General features: G+C 44.6%; 1 protein-coding gene across 11 annotated transcripts in view; it reads left to right on the forward strand.

The window, feature by feature from the left end:
• kiaa1217 (KIAA1217 ortholog) overlaps positions 1-26,135 on the forward strand; it is a 111,102-nt gene that overhangs the window by 82,979 nt on the left and 1,988 nt on the right. For 3 of the 11 annotated variants that reach the window (XM_071922404.2, XM_071922397.2, XM_071922407.2), the window contains exons 4-20: positions 2,871-3,069; positions 4,241-4,334; positions 9,460-10,355; positions 12,053-12,157; positions 12,694-12,743; positions 14,488-14,627; positions 14,779-14,954; positions 17,336-17,466; positions 18,113-18,260; positions 19,004-19,517; positions 19,858-20,056; positions 20,221-20,528; positions 20,914-21,069; positions 21,447-21,569; positions 22,704-22,784; positions 22,980-24,665; positions 25,211-25,342. In XM_071922404.2, the coding sequence (XP_071778505.2) occupies positions 2,871-3,069; positions 4,241-4,334; positions 9,460-10,355; positions 12,053-12,157; positions 12,694-12,743; positions 14,488-14,627; positions 14,779-14,954; positions 17,336-17,466; positions 18,113-18,260; positions 19,004-19,517; positions 19,858-20,056; positions 20,221-20,528; positions 20,914-21,069; positions 21,447-21,569; positions 22,704-22,784; positions 22,980-24,665; positions 25,211-25,342 (5,138 nt within the window). The remainder of the gene's footprint in view (positions 1-2,870; positions 3,070-4,240; positions 4,335-9,459; positions 10,356-12,052; positions 12,158-12,693; positions 12,744-14,487; positions 14,628-14,778; positions 14,955-17,335; positions 17,467-18,112; positions 18,261-19,003; positions 19,518-19,857; positions 20,057-20,220; positions 20,529-20,913; positions 21,070-21,446; positions 21,570-22,703; positions 22,785-22,979; positions 24,666-25,210; positions 25,343-26,135) is intronic. The other 8 variants (XM_071922408.2, XM_071922398.2, XM_071922399.2 and 5 more) reach the window with 8 other exon arrangements.

Consider the following 26,135-nt stretch of genomic DNA (forward strand, 5'->3'; position numbering starts at 1 on the left):
GGGGGGTTATGGTGTGATGAAGGGGGAGGAGAAAAAAGGGGCACCACTTAGCCACAGTGTCCCTCCCATACACACACACACACACACACTCTCTGTCACTCTCTCTCTCTCTCTCTCACACGCTCACACACACACGCTCACACACACACACACACACACACGCCTCGTTTTGTCCCAAAGGACATTTGGTGCTTCCTAGTATCCTTTGCTTGTACTGTAGAAGTTGTAGTGTGGTTCCAGAGCATCTTAGGACTCAGCAGAAAACAGGAAATACTTTAAACCCTTAATGTGAGTATCAGTTTTATTCTAGAGCATGACTTTTTTGTACGGTATTGTATTTCAAAGCATATACTCCGTGGTTGTAACATAGTATTTTGTCGCTTCTTAAACTCAGTGATTCAATTAACATTGAATAACAGAAAGGGGGTTGAAAATAAGATGATATTCTTCATGGTTGTGCTCAGTTAAACTTTTGTGGATCGTTGCAGACTTGGAGATCTGTTGTAAAGCTTAGAGACTCTGCTGTGCTGTGCCCATTTGGTCAGGAAACCCACTGGCCATTTGTTTCCAATTTTGAGGGAAACCAGGCAGTCAGGATTGTAACGTGACTCCGTGTTAGAACTCAGCCATTCGGCTTTGTTGTAGCTAATAAAACTGAATTTAAAGAATCCAAATCTTCATAATGCATGTATGATCAATGGCGCTTTGTCATCAAACACCCCCGCTTCAGGCGCTGACATCTGGATGAAAACTAGCCAACTGTTAACATAACAGCTCGCTAGGGAAAGATGAAGTTATTCTGCAAATGGGCACTTTGTTAAGTTATTACAATCCAGAAACCCAGACAGACCAGAGTGCTATGGATCGACTCAGCAATTTTATTTCCTGTATTTGCCCTCTCTCTGTCTCACTCTGTCTCATGGAGCATGTAGGATCTTGTATAATATTTCACCGACATCTGGTAGCTTTTACTGGCTCAGTCCTTTTATGGGGTTACACCAAGTAAAACCATACCTCCTTTGCTTAAAGCCAACTACTTTCAGTGCACTCGATAGATGTAAAAGTGACACTGAAATGACTGATTTATATCACAGCAACTCTGCTGTCTCAAAGTGATTTTAGTGCAATTCTCATGAAATGTGATACCATTCAATTAGAAAAGGAACGCAAACGTTTTTAACTGTTAGGTTCTTTTCATTAAACCTGTATTGCTGCTACAGGTTTAACACTACAGAAATCATTGTTGTATTGTTTGGAGTAATGAATCCTAGGACAGAAGTTGCACGCATTCTGCTTATCCCTGCCATTGTTTATACAAGTGCGGTGTGGGCGTGTCCATATATTTAGTATAGAGACATCTGTTTTGTTGAAGCACAGTACAGAAGCCACACCCAGAGTTCAGAGGTTCAGGCTTTTGGTCTCTTTGATGCAGAACTTGTGCTGTTCCACCCAGAGCCTCTGCCCCCTGTTCCTCCCTCTCTCTCTCTCTCTCTCTCTCTCTCTCTCTCTCTCTCTCTCTCTCTCTGGAAACGTAATGTGCTATGTGCCAGTTTTCTCTAATAAGCCGTTCCCAAGTATACGGACGTGAACACGGCTCGAATGGTGGGTTTAGTCTGATACTCTGTCTCACAAATACGCCACTGAAAATCTAATAGAAAACCATACACCATAGATGTTTTTTTTTTACCAGTACACAGCATGTGATGTTACAATCCTTTGTGCCAGAATCCAGGGCGAGCTTTCATACAGAAGTCCAATTTAGATGTCAAAAAATTATGTACTAACCCACAAAAGGTGACTATAGGACATCAGACTCATTAGACTGTGCCGCAGCCACCTAATCTAAATGTTACAGGGTAGAGAGTGCGAGTGTCATTAAGGTTATCAGGTAGGCACCTCCCATCACAGATGTTTTGCACTTTCTTATTGACTTTACACTTGCATATTGACTTAGCATAACTGCTGATAAGAGCGATGTGTTTACTTTGCTTTTCTTGTTTAATGTGGCCCCTTTTGTTTTCATGGCACTCTCAATTATCTGGCTACTTACACTGCTGATGCTTGAGGAATTTGTACTTGTTTTACTGCTGCACTAATTGTAAGTCGCTCTGGATAAGTCTGCTAAATGCCCAAACAATGAATTGCAAATTGTTGAATTAGGCCCACAACTCCTCCACGAGGCTCAATCCCCTCCACACCAAACACCCCATACGTACGCTTAGACTTATCTCTCATTCCTCAATAATTACCCAATAATTTTTAAACTTGCTATTGATCTCAACAACAGTAGGTTAATGGGACGGCTGACCAGCAGTTCAGAAACCGAATTGTATCTTTAAATAAATATACCAAGAGCTGAGAACAGTGTATCACTACTCACTCCAGCTGCGATGATTAGGGATTGGACAATATATCAAAATTCAATATATCGCAATACAAAAGTGTGACAATACGTATCGTGGGGCAGAAAAATGATCTACATTTTATTCTGCTGTAGTAATCACAAATGAGACGGCTTGCCCATCACAATTTCACAAGCTCTCCATTGAAATTATATTATTTTCACTTTAAAATATAGCAAGAAAAAAAAATAGCAAGCCAATGCCATCGCTAGAAAGATTTGTGGCTCAGAAATGAACATAATTCTGCACAGTCAGACTTTGTTGTCATTGAACTTTTATTTATTACATCGTATCGTGGTTGTATTGAATCATGAATCATATTGTGTATCGAATCATATCGTGAGATTAGCATATTGTCCCATCCCTACATATGATATATAACTCCTGTCTCAGTCAGAAGATAGCTTTTCATTGAGAGTAATAATTTACCCGTGGCTGATCACCCTGCCCCCTCCTGTCTGTCTGCAGGTGTGCTGTACCTGCAGTACGGGGATGAGACCAAGCAGATCCGGATGCCTAACGAGATCACCAGCACGGACACGGTCAGAGCTCTGTTCGTCAGTGCCTTCCCGCAGCAGCTCACCATGAAGATGCTGGAGTCCCCCAGCGTCGCCGTCTACGTCAAAGACGACATGAGGAATATGTACTACGAGCTCACCGACGTGAGGTAAGTGACGCAAGTTTGTGTGTGTGTGTGTCTGTGAGAAAGACAGAGAGGTACTGGGAATAAGTGTGCGTGCCTTTCAGTGTGTAGGATATGCTGTGTTTGATGGGACAGCCAAGGTTTACGCCCCTACAAGTTGTTTAACTCTCCTCTGAAGGTCCTCCATGCTACCTCGCAGCGTTCCTCTCTCCCCTCCCTGGGCATGTCCTGTCTAAGCTCTCTCTATACAGGAAGTGTCACAGGCCAGGAAACGGTTTGCGCTTCCTTTTCCTCCGTGTTCAACTTAGTCGGATGAAAGTCGTTTGGAAACGGAGCCCTACGGCACAAAATGTCTCTGACATACCCAAACAAACCCAACAGCGCTCTTTAGAGACTTAGAGAACTTTCCTGCCTGTTGTCCTCTCTCTCTTCTACTGAAAGTTTGACTGTGGAAAGTTTGAGCAATGTGAGCTTTGTGTTTTTAAACTTACAGGAACTTTTATGCTTTTCAGAGAGTAGTTTCCAAAGTATTGCGTACTGTAGATATCATTCCCATGCACACAAACAGACACATACACACACATACATTATCCAGACGTTTATTTATTGTATTGTATTTATTTATTTTTGTTCCTTGTTCCTCATTCCTTTCTGCTTTGGTATTCACCAAACATCAGGAGACTATGTCTTGTCAATAATACATCAGACACTATGTACCAGACAGTATACCGCTGTTTGTTCTGAAAAACATTAATCTTAAAGACATAAGCAACTTTGCCCCTATTGCCTCAGTGTCCCTGCCCTTGTAAGATGTGTACTTTGTGACTAATTCTCTTGAGCTTTATCAGGGCTGTAAAAAATTGTCCCGTGATTCCTGTAGGTTGGTACAGTCGTCCGGGGCGCAGCGCTGTAACGATAGTGAACGAGACCTGCGAAAGAAAGTAAAGATTAGTCTTTCATTTATGTAGCGGAGCCACGTTTGACCACAACATTACTGGATCACTGGATATTTTTTTAGACTTTTGAGACATTTTATAGAGACAATGTCACACAACAGAGAACTGTCGGTGCCTCGGTCAGAGTACACACCCTTGTCCTGGCTGCTAGGGAGACCCGGGCTGAGGCGGGATCGCCCGCTGTCTGACGGTGATGTGTGGGCTGCCTTCTTAACGCTGCACACCTCTTCCCCCTACAGGAACATCACAGACCACTCCTGCCTGAAGGTCTACCACAAAGACCCAGCCCAGGCTTTCAGCCACGGGCCCAGACCTGCCAACGGCGATGCCAGGGTGAGTACTGACTGAGTCCTGATCTGAGACGGTGACTAAAGCTGTAGCATGTTTGCATTGGAAATCAGTTTCTCTTTCGTAGCGGCAGGTGCAGTCAACAGAGACGGCCAGACTTGTTGGGAACTTATAAATAGAAAAGTCAGAGGGTCCTGCTCAGCCCAGCCTCCAATTCTTCTTCACATCCTCACATCCTGTCTGCAGTTGAGGGAAGGAATGCCCCCCTGCCTCTTCCTAATCTGTTTAGAGGGGGTCTCCTATTGTTCTCCCAGCCCAATTTCAGAGGCCTGCGTTTGGGCCCTGCATGTACGCTCTGGTGCAGCTTGCTGAGGGACAATTAAACTCGATTCTCAGGACTTTTCCTTGTTCATTCTTCCCCCAAATCTCCTCTAATCTCTCTCTCTCTCTCTCTCTCTCTCTCTCTCTCTCTCTCGTTCTGATTCCAGCATGTTTGTTTCCTGCTGATGTAACAAAACTAAAGCCCCAAAGAGCTCATTCCTCGTATGTTCCTCCTCAAATCCTTCCTGGTCAACTGACCTCCGTCCCTCTAATCCGCCTGACTCTTTATCTAACCCGCTGCACCTCTCTGCTCGCCACAGATTTCTTGGCGGCATTGCAGCTCTATTGTGAATACTCCAAGAATGACATTAACCTTAGCTAGAATAAACCCATTGCCACATATTGTATGTGTCACACAAGGGGAAAGTGAAATGGATCAAGTTAAAGGGAATGATGAGTCAAGCATGATGATGGTTTAAAGGGTCTTGGTCAGATGGCATGATGACGTTGAGGTGCTGCAGAAACACTTGTTATTTTCTGCTGCTGACAGATGACTTGCTGTGGCTGCCTCTTTGTGATGGATTCCTTCAAGGTGAGGGGAACAAAAGACACAGTAAAGAAAAAAAAAAAAGAAGGAAAAAAGATACAATTGAAAAAATGAAATGGCCCTTTAGCAGTTCAAACAATTTAAGAGCATGAAAGGTTGCAAATTGGAGACAGCGGAAGAATATGAGTTGTGGGGAGCATTTCTTCTCATCGTTTTGCCCTCTATTTTTAGAGCATTGCCTATTTGAAGAAATAACTTGTGCTGGATGAACTGAAATGAATTAACTTAAGGCAAGGTGAAGCGAGGGAAATTAACAAGGGGCGCTTGTGCAACCATTGTGAAATCTCGGCGTGAAGTGGAGCCGTGCCGAGGAAGTCTGTTGTCTTGAAAAGTCTGGTCACTGTTTAACCTGGCAGACGTTGACACAGACTGGAGGGAGGTGGGGGTGGGGCGCGGAGGTCGAGTGTGTCGAATGCTACAGCAAATGTATACTTAACGCAGTACACTATGTTCAGATGTTTGTCATAAGGGGATACTTACATGAATTGGTCAGGACGTTGTCTGCAACTGTCTGTCTTTGCGAGTGAATTCCATTAGTTCCAGTGAACCAGAAGGTTTTTTTGTGTGTTTACATGCTATTGAGCCATTACCTTAAGGCAAGCTGCCCTTTCCACACGAAGATATAGACAAGCTTTGACACTCAGAAACACCCGAGACAGACAGACACACGAGCAGACACACACACACACACACACACACACACAAACACACACATTGTAGGCTCCTGTTGTAAGCAGTGGCTTTATTCTTGACAGATGTAAAGCTCAGACTGCAGATGTTTTTTTTTAAAGAATGCTTGAAAGAGACAAAAAGGCCTTTCTAGTTTGTGTTTTTTTTTTGTTTTTTTTTTGGCAAACTCTTTTAATCGCGAAATAGAAACCCTGCTACTCAAAGCGAAAGGGCAAATACTATAATCTAATGAGCTGTGCACCTGTTCAAACACTGTTGGGGGGGGATACTTCACGTCTGTTTGGGCTATTGAGTGTCATCTTGTCTTGAAAGAATGCCAGGTCCCAGATCAGATTTAAAGCAGTATCCGCAATCACCTCTGTTATTGATCGGACTTTTCTGGCCAGTGAAACCCAAACAGAGCTGTCTCTGGTTATGAAAACAACAATCGTGTCCGTCCACATTTGATTCCAGGAGGCCAGCTGCACACAGTATATTACTGCTGATAAGTGGAATATGGCACAGACTACTCTAGTAACATGCAATCCCACACCAGGCCAGGCACAACCATGTACAATAATAGAATATTTTGGTGTTTTCATTGCACTGGAAGCATTGCTTTCGTCATGTTTCATCAGACGAAAAAAAACACACAGCAGCAAATATTTTGAAATATTAATCTGTCTATGTATGTGGGAATGTGTGCCCCAAACAGTACTGTGTACTCATAGAATAGTCAATAGTGGCTGTCAGAAGTGATGTTATGTACACATGGCTAGAGGAAATATTTTGTAAATAGAGGCTAAATTATTGGCTAACCTCTCTGTTGATTTGTCCCCCTTTGGGCAATCCACTTAGTTTTTTGTTTTTATTCATTCTCCTGTGTTTGATTATAAAGGTAAATGGCTATGTCTGAATTATTAGGATATTATGAACTACATCTTGATGATGCTCTTACTGTATAGTTCATAATATCCTAATAATTCATAAAAACTGAAGACATAACCATTCAGTCTTATACTGAATATCACCCAAAATGGTTTTCCAGTGATCATCCTTCTCACCACCATCAGCATTAATACCATCATAGTACACAGCAGCGTAACATCCAGCTCTGCAGCTCGCTCTTTGAATGTTTGTCAGTGATGAACGTTGCAGCACAGCTCTTGTTCATCTGAACACTTGAGCTCTCCTTGTTCAGATTAGCTGAGTCAGAGGCTGTGCAGCTTGTGGAGCGGTGTAGTAACCGTCTCCGTCTCTCACATGGCAAGGGATTGAAGTGACTTTGTGTGATCCTACCAGACATGCTGCCCTCATTAATGGAAGCTTAAGAGCACAGTGGAAAGAGAGAGAGAGAGAGAGAGAGAGAGAGAGAGAGAGTGGTCTTTTAAAAAGTCAAACTCAAACCAAATGTTCTCAACACTGCCTTCATTTGCCTGACATGGTGCCTCATTTGTTTGTTTTTTAAGCTTTTTCCCCTCTGTTTTGTCTCAAAGTAATGTCTTGTGAGTCTAGCACAGACAAATACAGACTCTCTGTATAAAGTCGGCATATTTTAAGGATATTTTAAGGATGGTTGGTCTTGCAAGGGTGTAACATCTGTTTGTGATTGACAAGTGATGCCTATTGGCCCAAACTATGTTCTTATATGGCTGTGCTAGAATCAAAAAACGCAGCCAGTAATGTTAGTGCTGTAGAGAAATGATTGCACAAAAGAGCACTATGTTATTTTTAATATGTGTAGGCACCTTCAAGGAAAGCCATTAGAGTTTGATGATGCTTTACAGCAGCTCTGTGGTCTGTGCTTGTCAATTATTATGTTTTGTTGCTTTTGAATATGTCTGGCCAGACTTGTTGTTACCATATTTATGGGCTGTGTGCTTTCACTTCCAACAAGTGATTGAGTTTCTTTTTTGTCTTTGTTATCACAGCCCCGCCCGAGCCTTTGTTACACTTTTTGCTGTTGTTGTTTTCTACCAAGTATGCATGCGCACATGGACACACACACACACGCAGACAAACACACACAATTAAGTGTCACACCCACTTCATTGTATGTGCTGTTCACCTTTAGAAACTGTGGCATCATTTGGGAAAATCAGTTTTAAGAAAAAAAGTATAAAACTATACTTGCAATTTTTGAAAGAACTCCTCCTGCTCTATATTAGGTTTTGACTTACTCTTCTGTAGGTGTAGTCCATGAGTCATACTTTGGAGGAACAATAGCTTGTTTGTTTGACGGGAGCAGAGAGGTAGACAGGAAGGAAGATGGATTGGATTCAGCCCTGCGTATGAAAACTGTGACACTCCTCAATACAATGTTGTCAAATCTAGCGCATCAAATCCATTGGTTATGTCACTACGTAGATGCCCTATTTCTGAGTTGTACTAGTTGGTACTGGTACTTGTTTGCTTTCCCCAACTTAGTCAATACCTGTATCAAATGAACACAAGCTTGTAGTAAATAAATAAGTTTATTATATTGTAGTTATGCTTGTAAGTCCTAAGCTGAAAAGGTTTCCATCTTTGCTTCCACAATTGGACAATTTGCAGCTTGAACTAGTCTACACACCTGTGATTTGCTGGTAATTCTACAGGAAACAGCAGACATGAATGCAGAGGAAGCAATGCAGAGATTAAATGAGGATAATAACTGTGTGAAGATAGATGATAAGACCATTGTTTAGATTTATGGTAAAACGTGTCATGCTTCATACAGCAGGCAGCTCACCACATGAACCAAACTTCATATTACTACCTGGCAGTTGTGTAGCCTACACTCCTGAGTACATAATCTGCACATACTTTCACCTCCCTCTTTGTAGTTTTACCACCTAGCCTGAGAGCTCACACATTTCCCTTAACCCGGAAAGCCACTCTGGTTAAATGAGGTTAGCTTTATAGTACATCGGTCTTTGAGGGTCCTTTATGGGTGGTCGGGCTGATGCAGGGCGGTCCAGTTTAGCTGCCTGTATAAAAAGACTCTGCCAGACAGAACCTGTTGTAAATTAACCAACTAGCCTCTTGCCCTCGAGGTGCATAGCTGAAATCTTTCACTCAGTGTTTTCACATATGAACTCTTTTTAGAAACCCACAGTCTTATCTCCAAGAGAGCAATTGAGCTCACGGAGCTTGTTTAAACTTGAAAAAAAAATCGCCTCACCTCTATACAAAATGCAGACTTACTTCTTATCCAAAGAAAGGATCTTGTTTTTGTGTGCTGTAAAATCCTTTTATAGAAGCCTGTGGGTATTATATTTAGGACTTAAAATGAAATGCTGTATAAATTCTGGGGGGATAGTATCCTTGCTAGTAACCATTTTCTAGCACTGAAAGAACTGCCAACGATGTATTTTCTTTGAAAAGCAAGAGTGTGAGATGGATTGGATGGATGTTGTTGTTCTAGGGGTAGCTTGAGTCCAGAAATACAGAATATATACAAAATCAGCAGGAGGTGAGGCTCTCAAATGAGCCTGAATTTTTTGTGTGCTTGAATTTTTTGTGTGGGGAATTGCATTTTAATGTTTGTGTGTATAAATAATAACATGGCTGTATTTTTTTGTCCTTTTCCAGATGCACAGAGAGATGATATATGCCAGCCGAGATGGCCAGCACCCTCTGAGACAGCCCCCCATGGGCCCCCCGCCACATCATCCCATGCAGGGATCCATGTCTCCTCCCACACCCCACTCCATGCCCCCCTCCCCCTCCAGGATCCCCTTTGGCCCACGCCAGGGCTCCATACCTGGCAGCGCCACCATCCCAAGGGACCGACTGTCTAATGCCAACCCTCCGGCCCGCTCCGTCTCCCCCTGCCCCAGCGCCATCCTGGAGAGACGGGACGTCAAGCCTGATGAGGACATGGGTGGCAAGAGCCACAGTCTAGCCAGGGGAAATGAGGGGTTGTATGCAGACCCATACCTGCTTCAAGAGGGGAGGATGAGCCTGGCTACTGGCCACGGAGCACACCCTGCACCTGGGCTTGATGGTCCGGATCACGGCCTGGGGGGGTATCACCGCGCCTCCATCCGCTCCACAGGCTCTTACAGTGGGCCGAGCCCCACAGACTCCATGGATCACCCCTCTCTGTACAGGCAGAAGTCCAGAAATAGCCAGCTGCCTACCTTGGGCTCCAAGACCCCTCCTCCATCCCCTCACAGGATGGCTGAGGTGCGGATGATTGACATCCATGGTGGACCTCCTCATGGTGGGCCTCCTCATGGTGGGCCTCCTCATGGTGGGCCTCCTCATGGTGGGCCTCCTCATGGTGTGCCTCCTCATGGTGTGCCTCCTCATGGTGTGCCACCACATGGTGTTCCCTTGGAGCGCAGCTCACCTGTGCGCCAGTCCTTCAGGAAGGAGGAGGTAGCAGGGACCAAGCCCCGGAACAACATGGCATCACCGGTGGTTTCAGACCTGCAGGGTCAACTCCAGGGGCCCGTCCCAGCGGCCAGTGACCCCCAGACACGGTAAGCCTCACCGGGGGTCCGGAGGTTAGATAAAATTAGCTGGTGGGAGTGTCAAGATCAGGAGACATTGCATGGGAGCATGGACTAACTCTGCATCCCAGTATCACCCTAACCGTGGGCTGCTGTGTTTTAATCCCTGGCTCAGACTCTGTCTCATCATCCATCACCTGGGGCAACAATATAGCCTGCCCTGTCTCTGTCTCGATCACCAAGGTCTTCCCATTAAGTACAGTGGACTTACGCACATGATTGTGCATCAGTTTGGTTTGTGTATACAGCCAGCTCAGCTTATCTGAACAGCTTATTCACAGTCTTTATCCAAACATTGGAACCGACAGTGTTGATTATTATAGAGTGTGTAACCCGGACAAAGCTACCATCATTGTAACAGGATAGCATCTCGCACCCCACTTATCCCACTGTATATTTTTCTGTTAGTCTGTGACTTTGTTGTTCTAACAACAATCACTCTGCAAGGTCCATGTGGATGAGATAAACCAGCAGTAATTTTTGTACCCAGGTCAGCTTTGCCGTCCTGACTGACTGAGAGTACATAAACACAGGAAGAGGGCAAGAGGGATGCTTGCCAGTTAGCCAGTCAAATGTGGTTTCACTGGAGCACATTAAAAGGGAGGTTACGGGGGCTATGTGCATACTCAGGAAAACCAAAGAAAATATTGACCAGGTCGAATAGGTATTTGAAACGGCCTAATCAGTCAAACAGATCAGGCCAGACCACCTGGGCAGCCCAGAAGCCCATTAGAAATGGCCTGGGGATCTGAGAAAAGAGTGGAGGAATTTGAGTGGGAAAGTACTGTACTTCACATTCAAAATAAACATGGTCTTTAAGACCTCGCTCTTCTCTGTAGCTGTCGTACAATTTATTAATGTTATATACTATATGACTGTTAGCTTTTCTGAGGTAAGGCTTTGCTGCGTTCACACAGTCCTCATGTTGTATCGGTCTAGACACTGTGCATTGTCCCTGATTTTAAATAGCATACTTTAAATCACAGTCACTCCTGTGTCCTCAGCCGGCCCCATCTCCTCCTTCTTCTACCAATAGATAAGTGATGACATGTGAAAACAAAAGTGCTACTCTTTCCCAACCTCAAGGCTTACCAAGCAATCTTAGTGTAAAGATCCCTATTCACCCGCCCTCTGGTGTTTGGCTTTCTTAAGGCAGAGTAATTTGAGAATTGATCATTGTGTCCTCTCCCTCACTTCTCAGCACCCACCACTTATGACACACACTATTGTTTTAGTAAAAGCTAAAGTTCCCACAGTGTGACTCCGAGCACTCACCATGTCGACCTCAGGGTTCAGTCCAGTAGATAGTCCTGCTCTTGTTTTGAGTCTTCCATCTTGGTTATTTCATTTAGAGTCCAGCTTTAACTAGACATTTTCCTTTTTCTGAGTAGAGAATCAAGTGCTATTGCACCGCTGTAATGAAGAAACTATTTATTTGACCACAGTCAATATTTACTCAGGACATAATTGCAAATCAATTGCTAAAATTCTCCACTGTATAAACAACCTACCAAATAAAATAGATTTATGGTGAGGTAATTAAAAACAATTGATTATTACATTAGTGCCCTCCAGTTTTTATACTGAGATAATATTTGTTCTACTGGCAGCTGTAATATCCAGTAGGCCCCAGTGTTAAAAGCATAATTTTCTGATGTTTTCTGCAGAGAGCGAATGAAGGCTATGGAGCAACAGATTGCCAGCTTGACTGGTCTTGTTCAGCATGCACTTTTAAAGGGGCCAAACACTAGTGGCACCAAGGAACCTCCAAGGTAAGCAAGAAGAGGACAGAGTGAGGCATCAAGGGAAATTGAGTTTCAAATAAAAACCTTGGCTATCCAGCCAGAGTGGGAGAGATAAAGTAGCTCCTTTATTATGGCCATATCAAACACCGAGGTTAAATAGCGTACGGTGAGGAAGAAATAGGGTTGACAGTGGTTCTGATATTGAGGCCATTTACTCTCTAGATAAATGGTCACTTTATATGGTTTATATGGCTGCATTTCAAATCTTTGCATTTGAATCTGCTCTATGGAGACCTTGTGCTAACAATGTTTGCTTGACAGTCTAAAAACATGATGTGACTGGAATGAAATTGTATGTTTCAAACTCAGTGACTCTTTGCTATGTGGAAAATTGAAAAAGCTTGATAACATCATTTTAACCTCTCAGTGTTTGTCAGTCTTTCCCATCATATCCTCTGTAATGTGTTTGTTTTTACTAATATTAACCTGTAAATCCAAAGTGCCCTTGTCAGCTCTTTTGTCTTTATCAAAACCTGCACTGATGAGTCTCTCTCTGGCTTTAGTGAGAGACCACCGAAGACATCGTCTCCAGCACACAGTGCACATAGCGCAGGTTAGTATCCTTGTTGTTCTGTGCTACCTATTCTATGGATTTTTTCTTGTCTTGGTGCTGTTGGTTTTCCCATGATGCTGTGTGCAGACAAGCCCCCACATCAGTGTCAGTCAACACAGTCAGCAATGTGCACTGCTGGAGAGAGGGAAAACAAAGTGGGGCCTTCTTGCTTGTCACCGGTTCATATTCCCCTCAAATCCCTTCTCTCGTACATTCAGGCCAAAGGGAGTTAAGAGAAGAGAGCCAGCAGAGCTAACACAAGCCCCTCAAAGCGCTACTTAAAACAAGGCAGTATTACTTCTCAAGCCTGCCAAGATGATTCAGCGATTCAATCTCATCTCTGCAGCGGTCTGCGGGCAGATCTAGGTTTGATAAAAAGAAATGCAATCTCAACAGTGGCAGAGAGAAAACACAACACTATTTATGTGTCTCGAGAGCTAATCTCATGTCTCATGATACATTTCATGTGTTGCTCAGATGGAATTAGTCATGCCATGTTGTGCTAGAGCGAATCTCCAAAACACCAGAAGAGTTATGTCCTTTGATCACTCTAGGCTGCCTCATGCCTATCGCTTCCCCACATCAAACATGAGAAATCAGCGGTGCTTATTTCTGTGATCCCTCGAAACGCTCCGACGTTGTCACACAGCCTGCACTTCCATTGATAGATATCGTATCCCCGAGGACCAAAACGCAGCCATGCTCGGATAGCAGTGCACATTGTAACTTGCACTTCAGGTCTGTGCAGCTGTCAGGTACTATGTAAGAAAGGCAGGAATGAATAGAGTTTGGGGATTATGAAGACAAAGGTATGTTCCCTCTCTACCCCACCACAGGGCGAGTCTCTGTGTGGTGGGAGCTTTAGAGTGCACTCTGAACATTCCCTCAGCTATTGTTGTGACTCCAGGGCAGAGACACTACTTCCGCTAATGGACTTCATGGTTAGCACTCGATGGGAACCATGGTTGCTGAGGTTAACTCAGTTCAAGTCTACAGTCCAACCCAGTCATAGGAAATAAGGATTTGAATTCACTGATTGACTGAAATTAAATGAACTCAGCTGTGCATCAGATCCAGTCCATCCTCTGTGTTTAGATTTCCCCCAAAAACAACCAAAGGTCATCGAGTTCAAAGTTCATGCTTGTTTTTGAAAGCAGATTGAATTAAATTATTATTGTTGTTGGCCATTGATTCACTCTCACCCACACCACAAACATTAAGTCTCTTGGTTTCCATGGTTTCAACCCCATCTCCATCGCTAGCGGTGATTGAAATGGCAGACAGACGTTTCAGAGGTGCTGCCAATATAAGTGCCCGTCTGTTCCCGGCTTGCAGGGAACGAGACGCCACAGAGAGTGCAGGCCCTCATTACTAAGCATTAGGAACATTAAGTAAGACCTGTGTGTTGCCAGGGGAAATGTGTTTGCAGACATGCACACTATAAACTAGCCAATAATTCACAGACTAAAGTCAGACAGGATAAAGGAGTGAGCGGAGAGGAAAGAACAGTCAATTGTCCACTCCTTAGAGGATAGTTATATTTTTACTTTTTATGTGCCTGTCTGCTAATTCCGCGCAAAGTGGAATTTTCTGGTAATGATGAATAGAGCAGAAATATTGTCTGATTTCTCCAAAGTGTTCTCAAGTTTCTAGCATGTGCAGGTGAATGAATGTATTCTTGTTTCCCATGTTATGTGGGTAATATTTTTCAGGAAACTAAACTTCACCTTTTTTTTTGGCTCAGGTGGTTCCCCAGTCTTGGCTCCCAAGAGCAGCGCAGCCCCGTCAGAGAAGGGCTCAGTCCCTCTCAAAGTCAACCTCTTGCAGTTCAGGAAGAACGTCTCCGACCTCCGGCTGCAGCTCCATCAGATGAGACAGCTGCAGGTAAGACCTCTCTCTTCTTCTACTTACTTTAAAGAGGGGAATACCCATTCAAATATTTTTATGTGAAGGAGAATATACACACACCCTTGTATGTTTGCCTGCTAATCCTGGTAATTTAAAATCCTGCATCCTAATGTGTGCATCCCCTCAGCTCCAGAACCAGGAGGCGCTACGGGTGCAGCTGAAGCGGGCGGAGCAGGAAATCAGTGTGAAACTGGCGGAGGCCATGCGGCGTCTGGAGGACCCTGTCCACAGGCAGAGGGCTCTGGTAGAAGAGGACAGGCACAAATACTTGGGTCTGGAGGAGCGGGTTCTCACCCAGCTAGGGTAAGGCCTGCCTCATCGTGATCATCCCACTCAAGATTCACTGATTTACTGCCATGACATTCAGAGTTGTTCAGGGTTCAGTGCAGTGAATCTCCTAAAATGGATAGTTGCATTTATTACTAAATGTTAAATGTTGGTGACTTTGCCCACATTATTACTTCCTCCCTTCCTGACTGTGATAGGTTGAGTCTAGTGAGATCCTTGGCACGAATTAGCCTGCACCATATTTGGGGTTGTTTCACAACGCACCCATACTGCTCTCCTCACACACCCTTGACTCCAGTCAAGGCGCTTCCCTCTATAGGAAATCCCCAAAGGGCTTCATTTTTTACCAGCTCACCTGAAACTCCCTGACGAGCCAACGCCCTCCAAATTACAGCCCACAGGTTTATACAGGCAAGCCATGCCTGCCTCTCATTTACAGACAGCAGCCTAGAACAATGGAAAAGACTGTGGAGCAATTATTCACTGCCCTAGTCTTAATTTAATTCACTTGCCTCGTCTTGCCAACAGGGAGTAGTAATTAAATCCTTTTAATTCTGATGTTTAACAGGCAAGGTCATGTGTTGTCTTGCTAGACGGTGGTAAACATATGCGCTGATAAACACGATGATAGTAGCTTATTTCCCAGTCTACCAGAGAAGAGAGAGTGTGAGAGGAACAGGCGCGAGTGTGGATTAAGCTCTCTGTTATCCTTGGTGCGCAGCCAATTGTGAGTCAGCAAAACTCGGGCATGCTGGCACTTTAAATAATTCTGGTTAATTAGGGCTGCTTGGCTTTAAGACCAATAGGGGAATGTGGTGTGAAAACTACAGCCCTCTCAAGAGGGAAACCAAATTTATCCTGACCTAAGAGGGCAAAAGGCTTTTGGAATAGTGTGGCAACAAAAAAAGGCCTAATATTGTGCAGTTTTTTAGTAGATAGTTGGCATAGTGTGATAGTAATCTAAAAGCAGCGATACTTGAAGGGTAGCAGGGTAACAAATGAGGCTTAAGAGTTTTAAATAGGATGGTTTGTCATTGTTAAGGGACATTTTTGATGCAAGGAAGTTCTATACAGCAAAATATAGAGCATTTACAGTATCTAAGTATCTAAGTTCACAAACTTACTTGCAAGTCACTATAGCTTCTGACTTGTCATAGGAGTCGTTCCTAGTGGAAATATATTCTATACATCTCATCTTGATTGTATCACAGTTATTTCAAGTCCGTCTGGTCATAAGTCACAAGCCTGGCAGGGATCCTATAGTTTAGTCAGTAAGGGATACTGTTGCAGGACAAACTGAGGGAGAGATGAGCAGCACATGATGATTCCTCAAGCAGATGACCTCCGAGATCCTATCTTAAGTGTTTCATCATTGGAGGCAGCCTCTTATACACTGACACACCAGAGACGTACATTATGGAGATATATCTGGTTTTGTCTGCGGAGGCCTTGACAAAAAAGGAAAATCTGTTTTCCTTGTCCTCAGCTGGAATTTCCCATCATCATTCCTATTACCAAGAGGCCTTGGCATAAGAGGGCATTTAACACAGTCTCTCCTTACTGCCTGTCCCAGTCCCCTGTAGGGGAGCTCTATAAAAGACTGTTTCTCAAGGGTACCTGACCACAATGAAACACCATTTTCGTCCCTCTCATGCAATCCAACGCTGCACACAATGTTATCATCCGGCACATTTCCCCTCGGAGCGGCCCGTTTCTGTAGCGTGGGGACGCCTGTGAATCAGCCTGATAGGTTTTCTATGTGAGGAAGTGCTCTCACACAAATAAGCCCGCATTTCATCGTGTAAACATTTGTGGTTTTGGGAAGAGATCCAATTCAATCTACTGTGAGCAGTCTGATGTAGAGAGGAAAGTGCGCGGTGCAGTGGAAAAGTTTACTGTCGCTATTACTTCTTGTTATATAGTCTACATATGATTCGATTTTCTCCGCTCTCACCTTTGCCCAGTCAGTAAGGTTGTGTGATCTTTAAGATAAATGAGAGTGTCCTGCCCCCTGGTGTTTACACAGAGTAAAAAATATTCATCCTTTTCTAGCACCCTGTTGTCTACTATCTAATTTTAATAGTTTTGTGACTCTGTGTGTTTCTCTCTCTCTCTGTCTTTCTCTCTATCTCACTCTCTCAATTCAATTCCATTCAAAGAACTTTATTGGCATGATGGCACCTTAGCTACATTGCCTAAGTACATAAACATCAGTATAATAGTAACAACTGTCAAAAAATAGTAGTGAAATTAGACTTTTTTCCTCGAATATATTGTTGTTTGGTTTGGATTTGTCAGTGATAGTTTCATATTCTTTGTATTTATCAATATTTTCAGGGACGAATGATCCCCTAAATTCTTTGTACCCTTTCACAATCTGTTGTGTCTGTCTGCAGTGAGCTGGAGCAGTATGTGGACTGTCTGAAGAGGGACTCGGTGGCCACACACAGACTGGTGACCCTGAAGGATGTGGAAGAGGGAGCGGTCAATCTGAGGAAGGTGGGAGAATCTCTGGCAGGGCTCAAAGGTAAGAGGACAGAGAAGAAGATACTCATTACAATAGATGGCTGTAGACTGGGAGTAGCACTGGGTATAATCATCTGTACGAACTATTCTTAGTAAAGGGCTATGATTATCGAAACTACAGTTGCAGTTAAAGACAGTGTTTCATGCTCAAATTGTTCAATTTAGTTGTCATTGTTTGAATTGTAGACCAATAGTTAGACGGATATATTGGTTTGTGAATGCATCGGGCCGATATTGGCCTTTTATTAAATATCGGATATCGTTCCACTGCTGAGCTCCATAAAAACAGTTGAAACCCTGCATTGAAATTCTCTTTTCTTTGCAAATTGTATGTATTCATTTAATTGTACAGTAATGCTTTTTGTAAATTAATTCTATATTTAAAGGTAGTAATGTGTCGCAGAGTTTCCCTACATTGAATAGCTGGGGTTAGGGTCAGGGTTAGCTGCTAACCCTAAAAGAATTTCATTTGTATGGACTTTTAGTGTCACACGATGGTCTAAAAGCTGTTTCAGAGGCTTTTCCGCCTTACCAAAAGAAAAATATTCTGGGGAACACTGAATACTTGTAAAAATCAATACTGGTCGAACCCTACTCTAAAATAAAAGGCGTTTACAAAATGTATGATTGTGTGCGTCTTTCCTCAGGAGAGTTCCCGGCCCTACAAACCAGGATGCGGGCGGTGCTCAGGGTCGAGGTGGAGGCTGTCAAGTTCTTGAAGGAGGAGCCGCACAAACTGGACAGCATGCTGAAGAGGGTCAAGAGCCTGACCGAGACACTCAGCAGTCTGAGGAGGTAGAGGAAAGATAGAGGAAAAACTATCGAAAGGGGGAAAAGTAGGGATCAGGGGAGGAGGGTATGGGGACTGATATTGAGAGAGGGAATGGAAGATGAAAACAGAAGCGCTCTGCTCTGCGGAGGTAGTCACAGGGGTCTGTGATGTGAGAGATTGTACTGTTTGATTATGCTGGCGAGCTGGCCTTCATCCCATCAGAGGGGTCATTCAGCGTGGACAGAGGAGTGTGGCGTTCATCTTGATTTACTTCCATCGCCTCCACTGAACCGATAAGTGAATTAATTCAGTGGAAACAGCAGCACCTCATTTCCATTTTAATATGTCACAGATAGCCAACACACTCTATCTATTTCTCTCTCTCTCTCTCCCTCTCTCTCTTTCTTTCTCTCTCTCTCTCTCGTCTTTTACCCAAAGCTTGCCAGGTTGCCAAACCCATCCACATTGCATCATAGCTCTTGGCTGTGTTTTCTCCCCTCATGTCGGAGTTGATCAATGTTATTCGCCAACTTCATTATGATAGGGTTTGATGTATATTAAATTTAGATTAAAAATGAAAATGTATGCTAATATTGGTTTCAAACATGTGAAGTGTTTTGGTATAAAAACAGAGGTAATTTAAGACTGTAATAGAGTGACTTTTGGCTATGTAATCAGAACATGTAACGTTTGTTTTCAGAACATCTGTATTTGATATCTTTAGGGCTTGCATCACATCAACTAATGTTTTCTCTGCTCTCTCCAGATGTGCCACCGAGGGCCTTCAGAAGGGATCCGACCCCTCTACTGTTTCTGCCCCAGTGGACAACAGCCCCGCCGCAGCGGCAGAGGCCCCCGCCGAAGCTCCCCCAGCCTCAGCTCCTCCAGCCTCAGCCCCGCCCGGCTCCCCCTCAGCCATGCCGGAGCCCCAGAGCTCCACCATCAGATCAGAGGTGATGCCTTCCTCCCCAGTGGTCATCCATCACGTCCAGAGCTCCCCGGTCCACATGCAGCAGTCCCAGCAGTCTGCGGCCTTGATGGCTCAGCCCAGCCCCCCACTCACCCCCAGCCCCACTCATGTTCCCAGCCCCATCCCCGGCCAGAGCCAAGGCCGGGAATCCCCGAAGGGGGCGACCTCGGATCCTCCTAGCCCTGCCCGCCACAAGAAGGCTCATGGCAACCCGGTGAATAATGGCAATGGCACTGCCAACCAGGATCTTGTCATAGAGGAGCTCCAGAGCAGTCAGGGCAAGAGCAAAAACAGAGCTATGTCCATAGAGGTATGCTCAGTCGCCTGCCTGGAGTCTTTTGGTCGTTATTTAGTTGTTATGTGGACTAACTTTAGGTAGCAACGTTGTGGTGATTTTAAATATTCCTCTCCATCTCTCTCATTGCTCTTCATTAGCGAGCATCCTGTAGACTGCAAAACAATTCAATTCAGATACTTTCATTGGTGACTGAATTATATTGTTTTGTCCTTTTAGACTTCTGTAGTTTCTTTATTGATTAACTATTGTCTTAGATATAATGTTACCCAACTCAGCTTCCTCAGAATCAGAGAACCTGTTTATATTTCTTTCTTTCTCTCTCTCTCTCTCTCTCCCTCCCTCCACCTGGCAGGCTGCAGAGAAGGAGTGGGAAGAAAAGAGGCAGAACATGGGTCATTACGATGGGAAGGAGTTTGAGAAGATCCTCCAGGAGGCCCAGGCCAACATGATGAAGGGCATTCCTAGTCTGGAGGTGGAAGAGAACCCAGCACTGCCTCCTGCTGCCACTGGGGACCAAGTAGACAGCCACAGCCCCGTGGAGTCACCAACAGGTACAAATCTAATACAAATGTCATTTTAAGCCACATACTGTTGTCCCCAACCACAGACCCAAAGTATACATGCAACACATTTTACATTTTGTGGTTTATGAGCAAGCGTTGGCGGTGCATCCACCTATGTCATTTCAATGATCCCTGTTATTTGTGTGTGACAGAAGAGCCCCAGCCTGAGCCTGACTCAGACAAACCAGCCAAGCAGGGTCCTGAGAAACTCCCTAAGCCTGTGATGGAGAAACCAGCCAAACCTGCATTGGAGCGGCCCTCCAAGGCTGGCATTGAGCGACCCTCCGCTACCAAGCCAGCACCCACTGACAAGGTTACCAAGCTGGGGTCAGAGAAGGCCAGCAAGTCCCCGCCACCGCCTCCTCCCAGGAAGACCTACCCCAGCTCCAGCTCAGGCATGACCACCACACGCTCTGGGGAGGTTGTCTACACCAGCAGAAAGGAGTCTGTCTCGGCTCAGGTCAGTCTGCGGTTGGTGGTTGGTGTCTGGTCACACAGTCGTGATCAAATTACAGCTGTAGCTTGTGATCTCTTGTGTGTTGCCCCTCTGGTCAACTTTTTTTATACCCACACACTCATAAAAAACAGTAACAGCGGTAACAGTGCAGCTCTTTCTGCCCTTGGACATACTTTGAAAATAAACCATGGTGAGAGCATAATGACATGTTGTGAGAAATGAAACGACATTACAATGTCAACTGTAATCACATAATTAAGGAATGAGACCTTTGTTGACTTGGATTGTTTGGAGCACCATTACTTAAGCTTCGAATAATCTATAAAGCCTTGTTGGCTATGGAAAAATAATGGGAAATAACTTATTTCTCATCCATCCATTGTTACAGGAGGGAGAAGAAGAGGCCCCACCTCCCGCTCCCCAACCCAAGCCCACCAAGGTGCCCCCAGAGACCAAGCCCAAGTCTGCCAGTCCTCCCCCTGTCACTGCTTCTGTTGTCAGAGACGAGGAGGACGAAGGGGACAAGATCATGGCCGAACTCCAGGTTAGATACACATGTGCACTCATGCATATATACACACTCACTCCCTCAAACACACACATGAGCAAACACACATGCCAACTGTGTCCTGTGAGGTAAGGTATACTGCATTTGAAAACATTCTGCATTGTGGGAGTGGGTCACCCTTTATTTCTTCCCATGATGGTTGACTTCCTCACAGTGGCAAAGGATGGGCACTGATAGTGGGCAAACTAGTTGACTCCTTGATTCTGAGACAAATTTTGTTCACATTTCTCTTGCTGATAAAAATGAATGCACCAGATGTGTGGGTTTTAAAGCTGTGACAGTGGTAAAGATACTGAAACTCCTTCCCCCCAAAATCCTTGTCCCCAATTCCCTGACCTTTCTCCACTCCTCAGGTTTTCCAGAAGTGCACAGTTAAGGATGTAGGGGTGAAAAATTTGGTAGAGCCCACCGCTCGAATTGAACCGCAAATCAGAGAGCTAAGACCGGGGGGCTTATTGCCCCTCAAAGAGACAAAGGTAAAAGATATGTCGCCGTTCAGCTGTCCAGCTAACTGCCTGCTTCTGCCGACTGTCTGATATAATCGATGGCTGTGCCTTAACCCTTCTACAACTTTTTGCACCCCTGCTTTGGCTCGAGAGAAACCTGTAACAGCTGCCTCCAAAAAGCTCCCTGTCTTCCCGCCTCTTTTTCTTTCCCTCTTCTGATTCTGCTGGAAATCACAGCTTGAATTTATTGTTTCAGGATTAAGTCTGCATAAAATGAAGGGTCTGAAAAGATGCTCTGTCTTTTGTGTGTCTGGACCAAATGATGATGTGTTTTGCCACTGATTTCATTATTGCTTGTCCTTTTTCATCCAAATAAATAAAGAACTCAGCACTGTATTCTACAGGCAATTAAATCGTCTTGTGTGTTTTTTTTGTATTAAAATTACATCTCTTCATACAAAATCAACCAAAGAAATCCATCTGAATTGATTGGCTATTAAGTGAAACAAGATTGTAAGACATTTTACCTTAGACACAACCTGTTTTTGCAGACTTGGTTCACTAGAGGTCAGTCTGGCCACTTTGCATGCTCTTCTCCCTCACCTATACTTTCTCTGAGGAATTACTTTTCTATTTCTCTGCGTCTTTGCACAACTTTACCTTGATTTGCTGTTTCAGTTTTACACCTATTTACCTATCACAACAATCTGATTTTTTCACATTTAGGTCATTAACCAAAGATACGCTTGATCTGAATCTTTAATCTTAATTCAATCAACATGTCAGAGAGACTAAATGAAAATTTGATTAGCAGTATTAGCTAAATATATGAAGAATAAACAGATAGGGTTTGTCCTTGTAGAATTTACATTTTTAGCTCATCTGGTCAGTCTGAAATGAATCTTAGCTTTTAAACAGTATACATTTTGCTATAAAGTATTTAATATCAAAATAGCACATAAATGTGAAGTTACATGATACTCCAGTCAATTTGAGCAATACATATATTTTGCTGGAGGATACTATTCCCTCATAGAAGGTTATTACCCAACGCAGTGTTGACACCATGGATGCTACTGCAATCATATGTGAATTTAAATTGAATCCACAGCATCCTAACACGCCAGTCGCACAATAATATTGTTCCCTCACACACTGTCCTAGCAGAGCTCAGAGCCCAGTCGAGAGGATAAAGATCCAGACACAGATGAAAACGGCAATACCACCGTCCGACAGAGCCCAGGGGTATGTATGACTTTTCTATTTTTTTGTTAATTACAGTATCCTACTGTGTCAGTTATTATCTTCATTTTTTATTGATGACAGGTTTGAGAAAGCCACATGTATTATGAAAACATATTCATGTTAATGTGTAGGCAATGCATGTGCTCGGTTTGGGAGTTTTTAAATAATGATTCTCTGACTTTTTCATTTCCACAGGTCATATACTATGTGACTGGACAGATTTCCAAAGAGCATCCACCCCCATCAGGAGTGGAGGAAACCCCTGAACGCCGAGAGCCCACACTGCCCCCATCACAGGTGTCAAATGTCAATGTTAATGACAATTCTCCAAGCCAGCAACAGCAGCAACAGCCACTGTCAGAGCCACCCGTATCACCCCCACCTATAACGCCTCCGCCTATATCACCCAAGCCTGTGGGGCTGAATGGTTTCAAACTGCCTAAGAAGCAAGTCAAACGCTCAGCGTCCTTGAAGACCAGTGCAGAAGTGGAGAAAGGAAACATTATCCTCAACCAAATTAACACTGAAAAGAAATTGAAGTCCTCAGTCATCCAAGTGCAGATTTCTTCTAGTAAGAGTATAATACCTGAGCCTGTGGCCGCCTCAACAACCAGCACCACAAGAGAGGGGCCTAAGAGTGATGTCGCTCCCCCAGAGAAGGCTCCTAGTGAGGACAGTGACCTGCCCGGAGCCGAGGGTGATGAGGAGGCTAGTCTTAGCCCTGACCTCCCTGGAGAAGAGGCTCCTCCACCCCCTGACAACATAGCCTTTATGATCACTCACACCAAGGTTCAGGCCCTGTCCTGTGGAGAGTACCAGGAGCTGGTCAATGCTAAGAAGGGAAGTGTCCAGACCGTCACTGTAGGTGGGGCTGGGAACCGAGGAAACGGTACGGGAAACTCTGCCACGGATCCCACCATGCCACAGGATAATGGCTTCAACAAGAAGCCTGTCATCATCATTTTTGATGAGCCCATGGACATCCGTTCGGCCTACAAGCGCTTGTCAACCATCTTTGAGTGCGAAGAGGAGCTGGAGAGGATGCTAGCGGAAGAGCGCATCGATGAGGAGAGTGAGGAGTCGGACATGGAGAGGAGTAGTGGGCAAGTAAAGGTCGAAGGACCCGACGTGGGTGATGGCAAGGCCAAGAAGGTCAGTGGTGGCCTTGGCTCTTCGCAAATGGCTGCAGACCGCACTAGCTTATCATCTTCCTCCTCTTCTTCCATCTCTGAACTGACGGAGGGTGGAGTAAACTCAGAATCAACTGGAGACACCAAGCAGGACGGTAAGAAGAAGTTCAAGTTCAAGTTCCCTAAGAAACAGCTGGCGGCACTGTCCCAGGCTCTTCGCACAGGCACCAAGTCAGGCAAGAAGACCCTCCAGGTGGTGGTGTATGAGGACGAGGAGGAAACCGACGGTACCGTCAGACAGCACAAAGAAGCGAAGAGATTTGAGATTGTGCGTTCTAAATCCTTGGCGGACACCCCCAAGGCCCCAGGAGGCTCGGCCCCGGTGAAGAGGGAGAATTCTGACTCCCTCTGCAGGACAGATGAGATCCGGAAGAGCACCTACAAGACACTGGACAGCCTAGAGCAGACCATCAAGCAGCTGGAGACCACTATCAGTGAGATGGGACCACGCTCACCCGAGGAGCCGGCCCGTGTGGAGGAGGCTAAAGGAGGGAATGGGAAGAGTACGGAGGGAGTAGGGCTGAAGAGGTCGTCCTCTCTCCCTTCCTCCAAAGGCTCAGGCCCTAAGGTCCCTCTACCCAGCAAAAGTTCATTGCGGAAGAAGACTAAACCTCAGCTCCTCCCTCGCCCTGTAGTCATCCCTACTACTACCACCACCACTGCCCCCAGTGCCCCCAGCACCGTACAACAGGTCTCTCTCTAGCTCTTGTTGCTCCGGGAGGCTTTGGGTCCTTTATTTTCAATCTTCCAACCTACCTTCACTCCATCCCTAACAACTGTGATTACAAAATCATTAATCCACTCCACAGGTGCTTGGAAATGTCGGAAATGTCCCCCTTGGCTTTCTCCCTGTGAAATCATGTTGACATGATTGGGGAGTGGCATTTTCATGGGTTCCTGCCTACCATCTTTCTCCCTCAATTCACTGCTAAAACTCTAACTGGGGTTTTCAGCAAGTGGCAAACTCTTCATCAAAGAATGACACTCTCACGTTGATTAATCTTTGTTATCTTCCTTGTCCTTGACTGCATGTACTATATTGAGTGTATTTTCGGTTTAAGGTCCCAGGGGGTGCATGTGCTTTCACTGGTGTTGAACATCAATGAACGGTCTAACTGTTGAATTAACAGGTTTTTACCTGTTGGTGCCTTGATTTTCATACTTCCTATATGGTGTTTTTTTTTTCTTTCTTTTGTTTTATTTCTTGTTTTGTTTTTCGTTTGGATCCTCTTGCAGAACGCCAGTGTCGCTTCCCCTACTAGTCGGATGCCCGTCCCCTTGTCTGCGAAGTCCAGGCAGTCGCCGGGTACTACTGACAAAGCAGGAAAACAGCAAAAACTGCAGGACGCTCAGAGGCAGTTCCGACAGGTAGTTTTACTGTAGGGCCTTACCAGGGACTAGAGGAAACTTATATAGGGTTTGAAAACAAGAGGCTTGTATTATCATAAGGGGAAAAAAGACTACCAAAGCTGTGAGATTTCAAGTGTTTTGAAAAAAAAAATGGGCCTGTGATGGCCACTGTGGATCTGTTAATGTTTCTCTCGAGTCTGCTCTGACTGGAAGGCATGTTTGACTCTTGACTGTTACCCCATAACATCACTGTACTGTATGCTTCTGCATGTCCACACTGCTCATGGCTTTCACTGTGTTGGTGACTAAACAAAAAAAAAAATGGAGAAATGGCAAAGAAAAGTGAAATCCTATCCTGTCATCAACTGAGTTGTCATCACATCTCCGGTTCCCATCACAGCTGAGTTCCTAACCAGTGTTGCCAAACCCCAGGATGCTTTTGGCTATGTTAAAATACAAACCTAACTTACTTTTTGGCTATGCTCCCCCCTTCTCACAGTGCACCTCTGCTAAAACCCAAACTTACTGCATAGCTACTTAACCTCACTTTGATATCTTTCCTTACCTAAAAGACCTCCCCACAACTCACCGTCTTGCACCACCTGTGTCAGTGGAGTATTTGCCCACATTGCCCCCGTCTTCTCTCGCTCTTCAAACTCCCAACTCTGTTATCTAATTCTCTCCACCCCTTGCCTTCTGAGTTTTCACCCACAGCCCCTTGACAAAGCCTGGCAATCCCTCTAACATACAAGGCAGTCTGTACAGATGCCCCTCCCTTCCTCCATCCTTCTCTCTAACCTTTGCAATGTTC

This window comes from Centroberyx gerrardi, chromosome 22, assembly GCF_048128805.1.
Source record: "Centroberyx gerrardi isolate f3 chromosome 22, fCenGer3.hap1.cur.20231027, whole genome shotgun sequence".
NCBI classification, from domain to species: Eukaryota; Metazoa; Chordata; class Actinopteri; order Beryciformes; family Berycidae; genus Centroberyx; species Centroberyx gerrardi.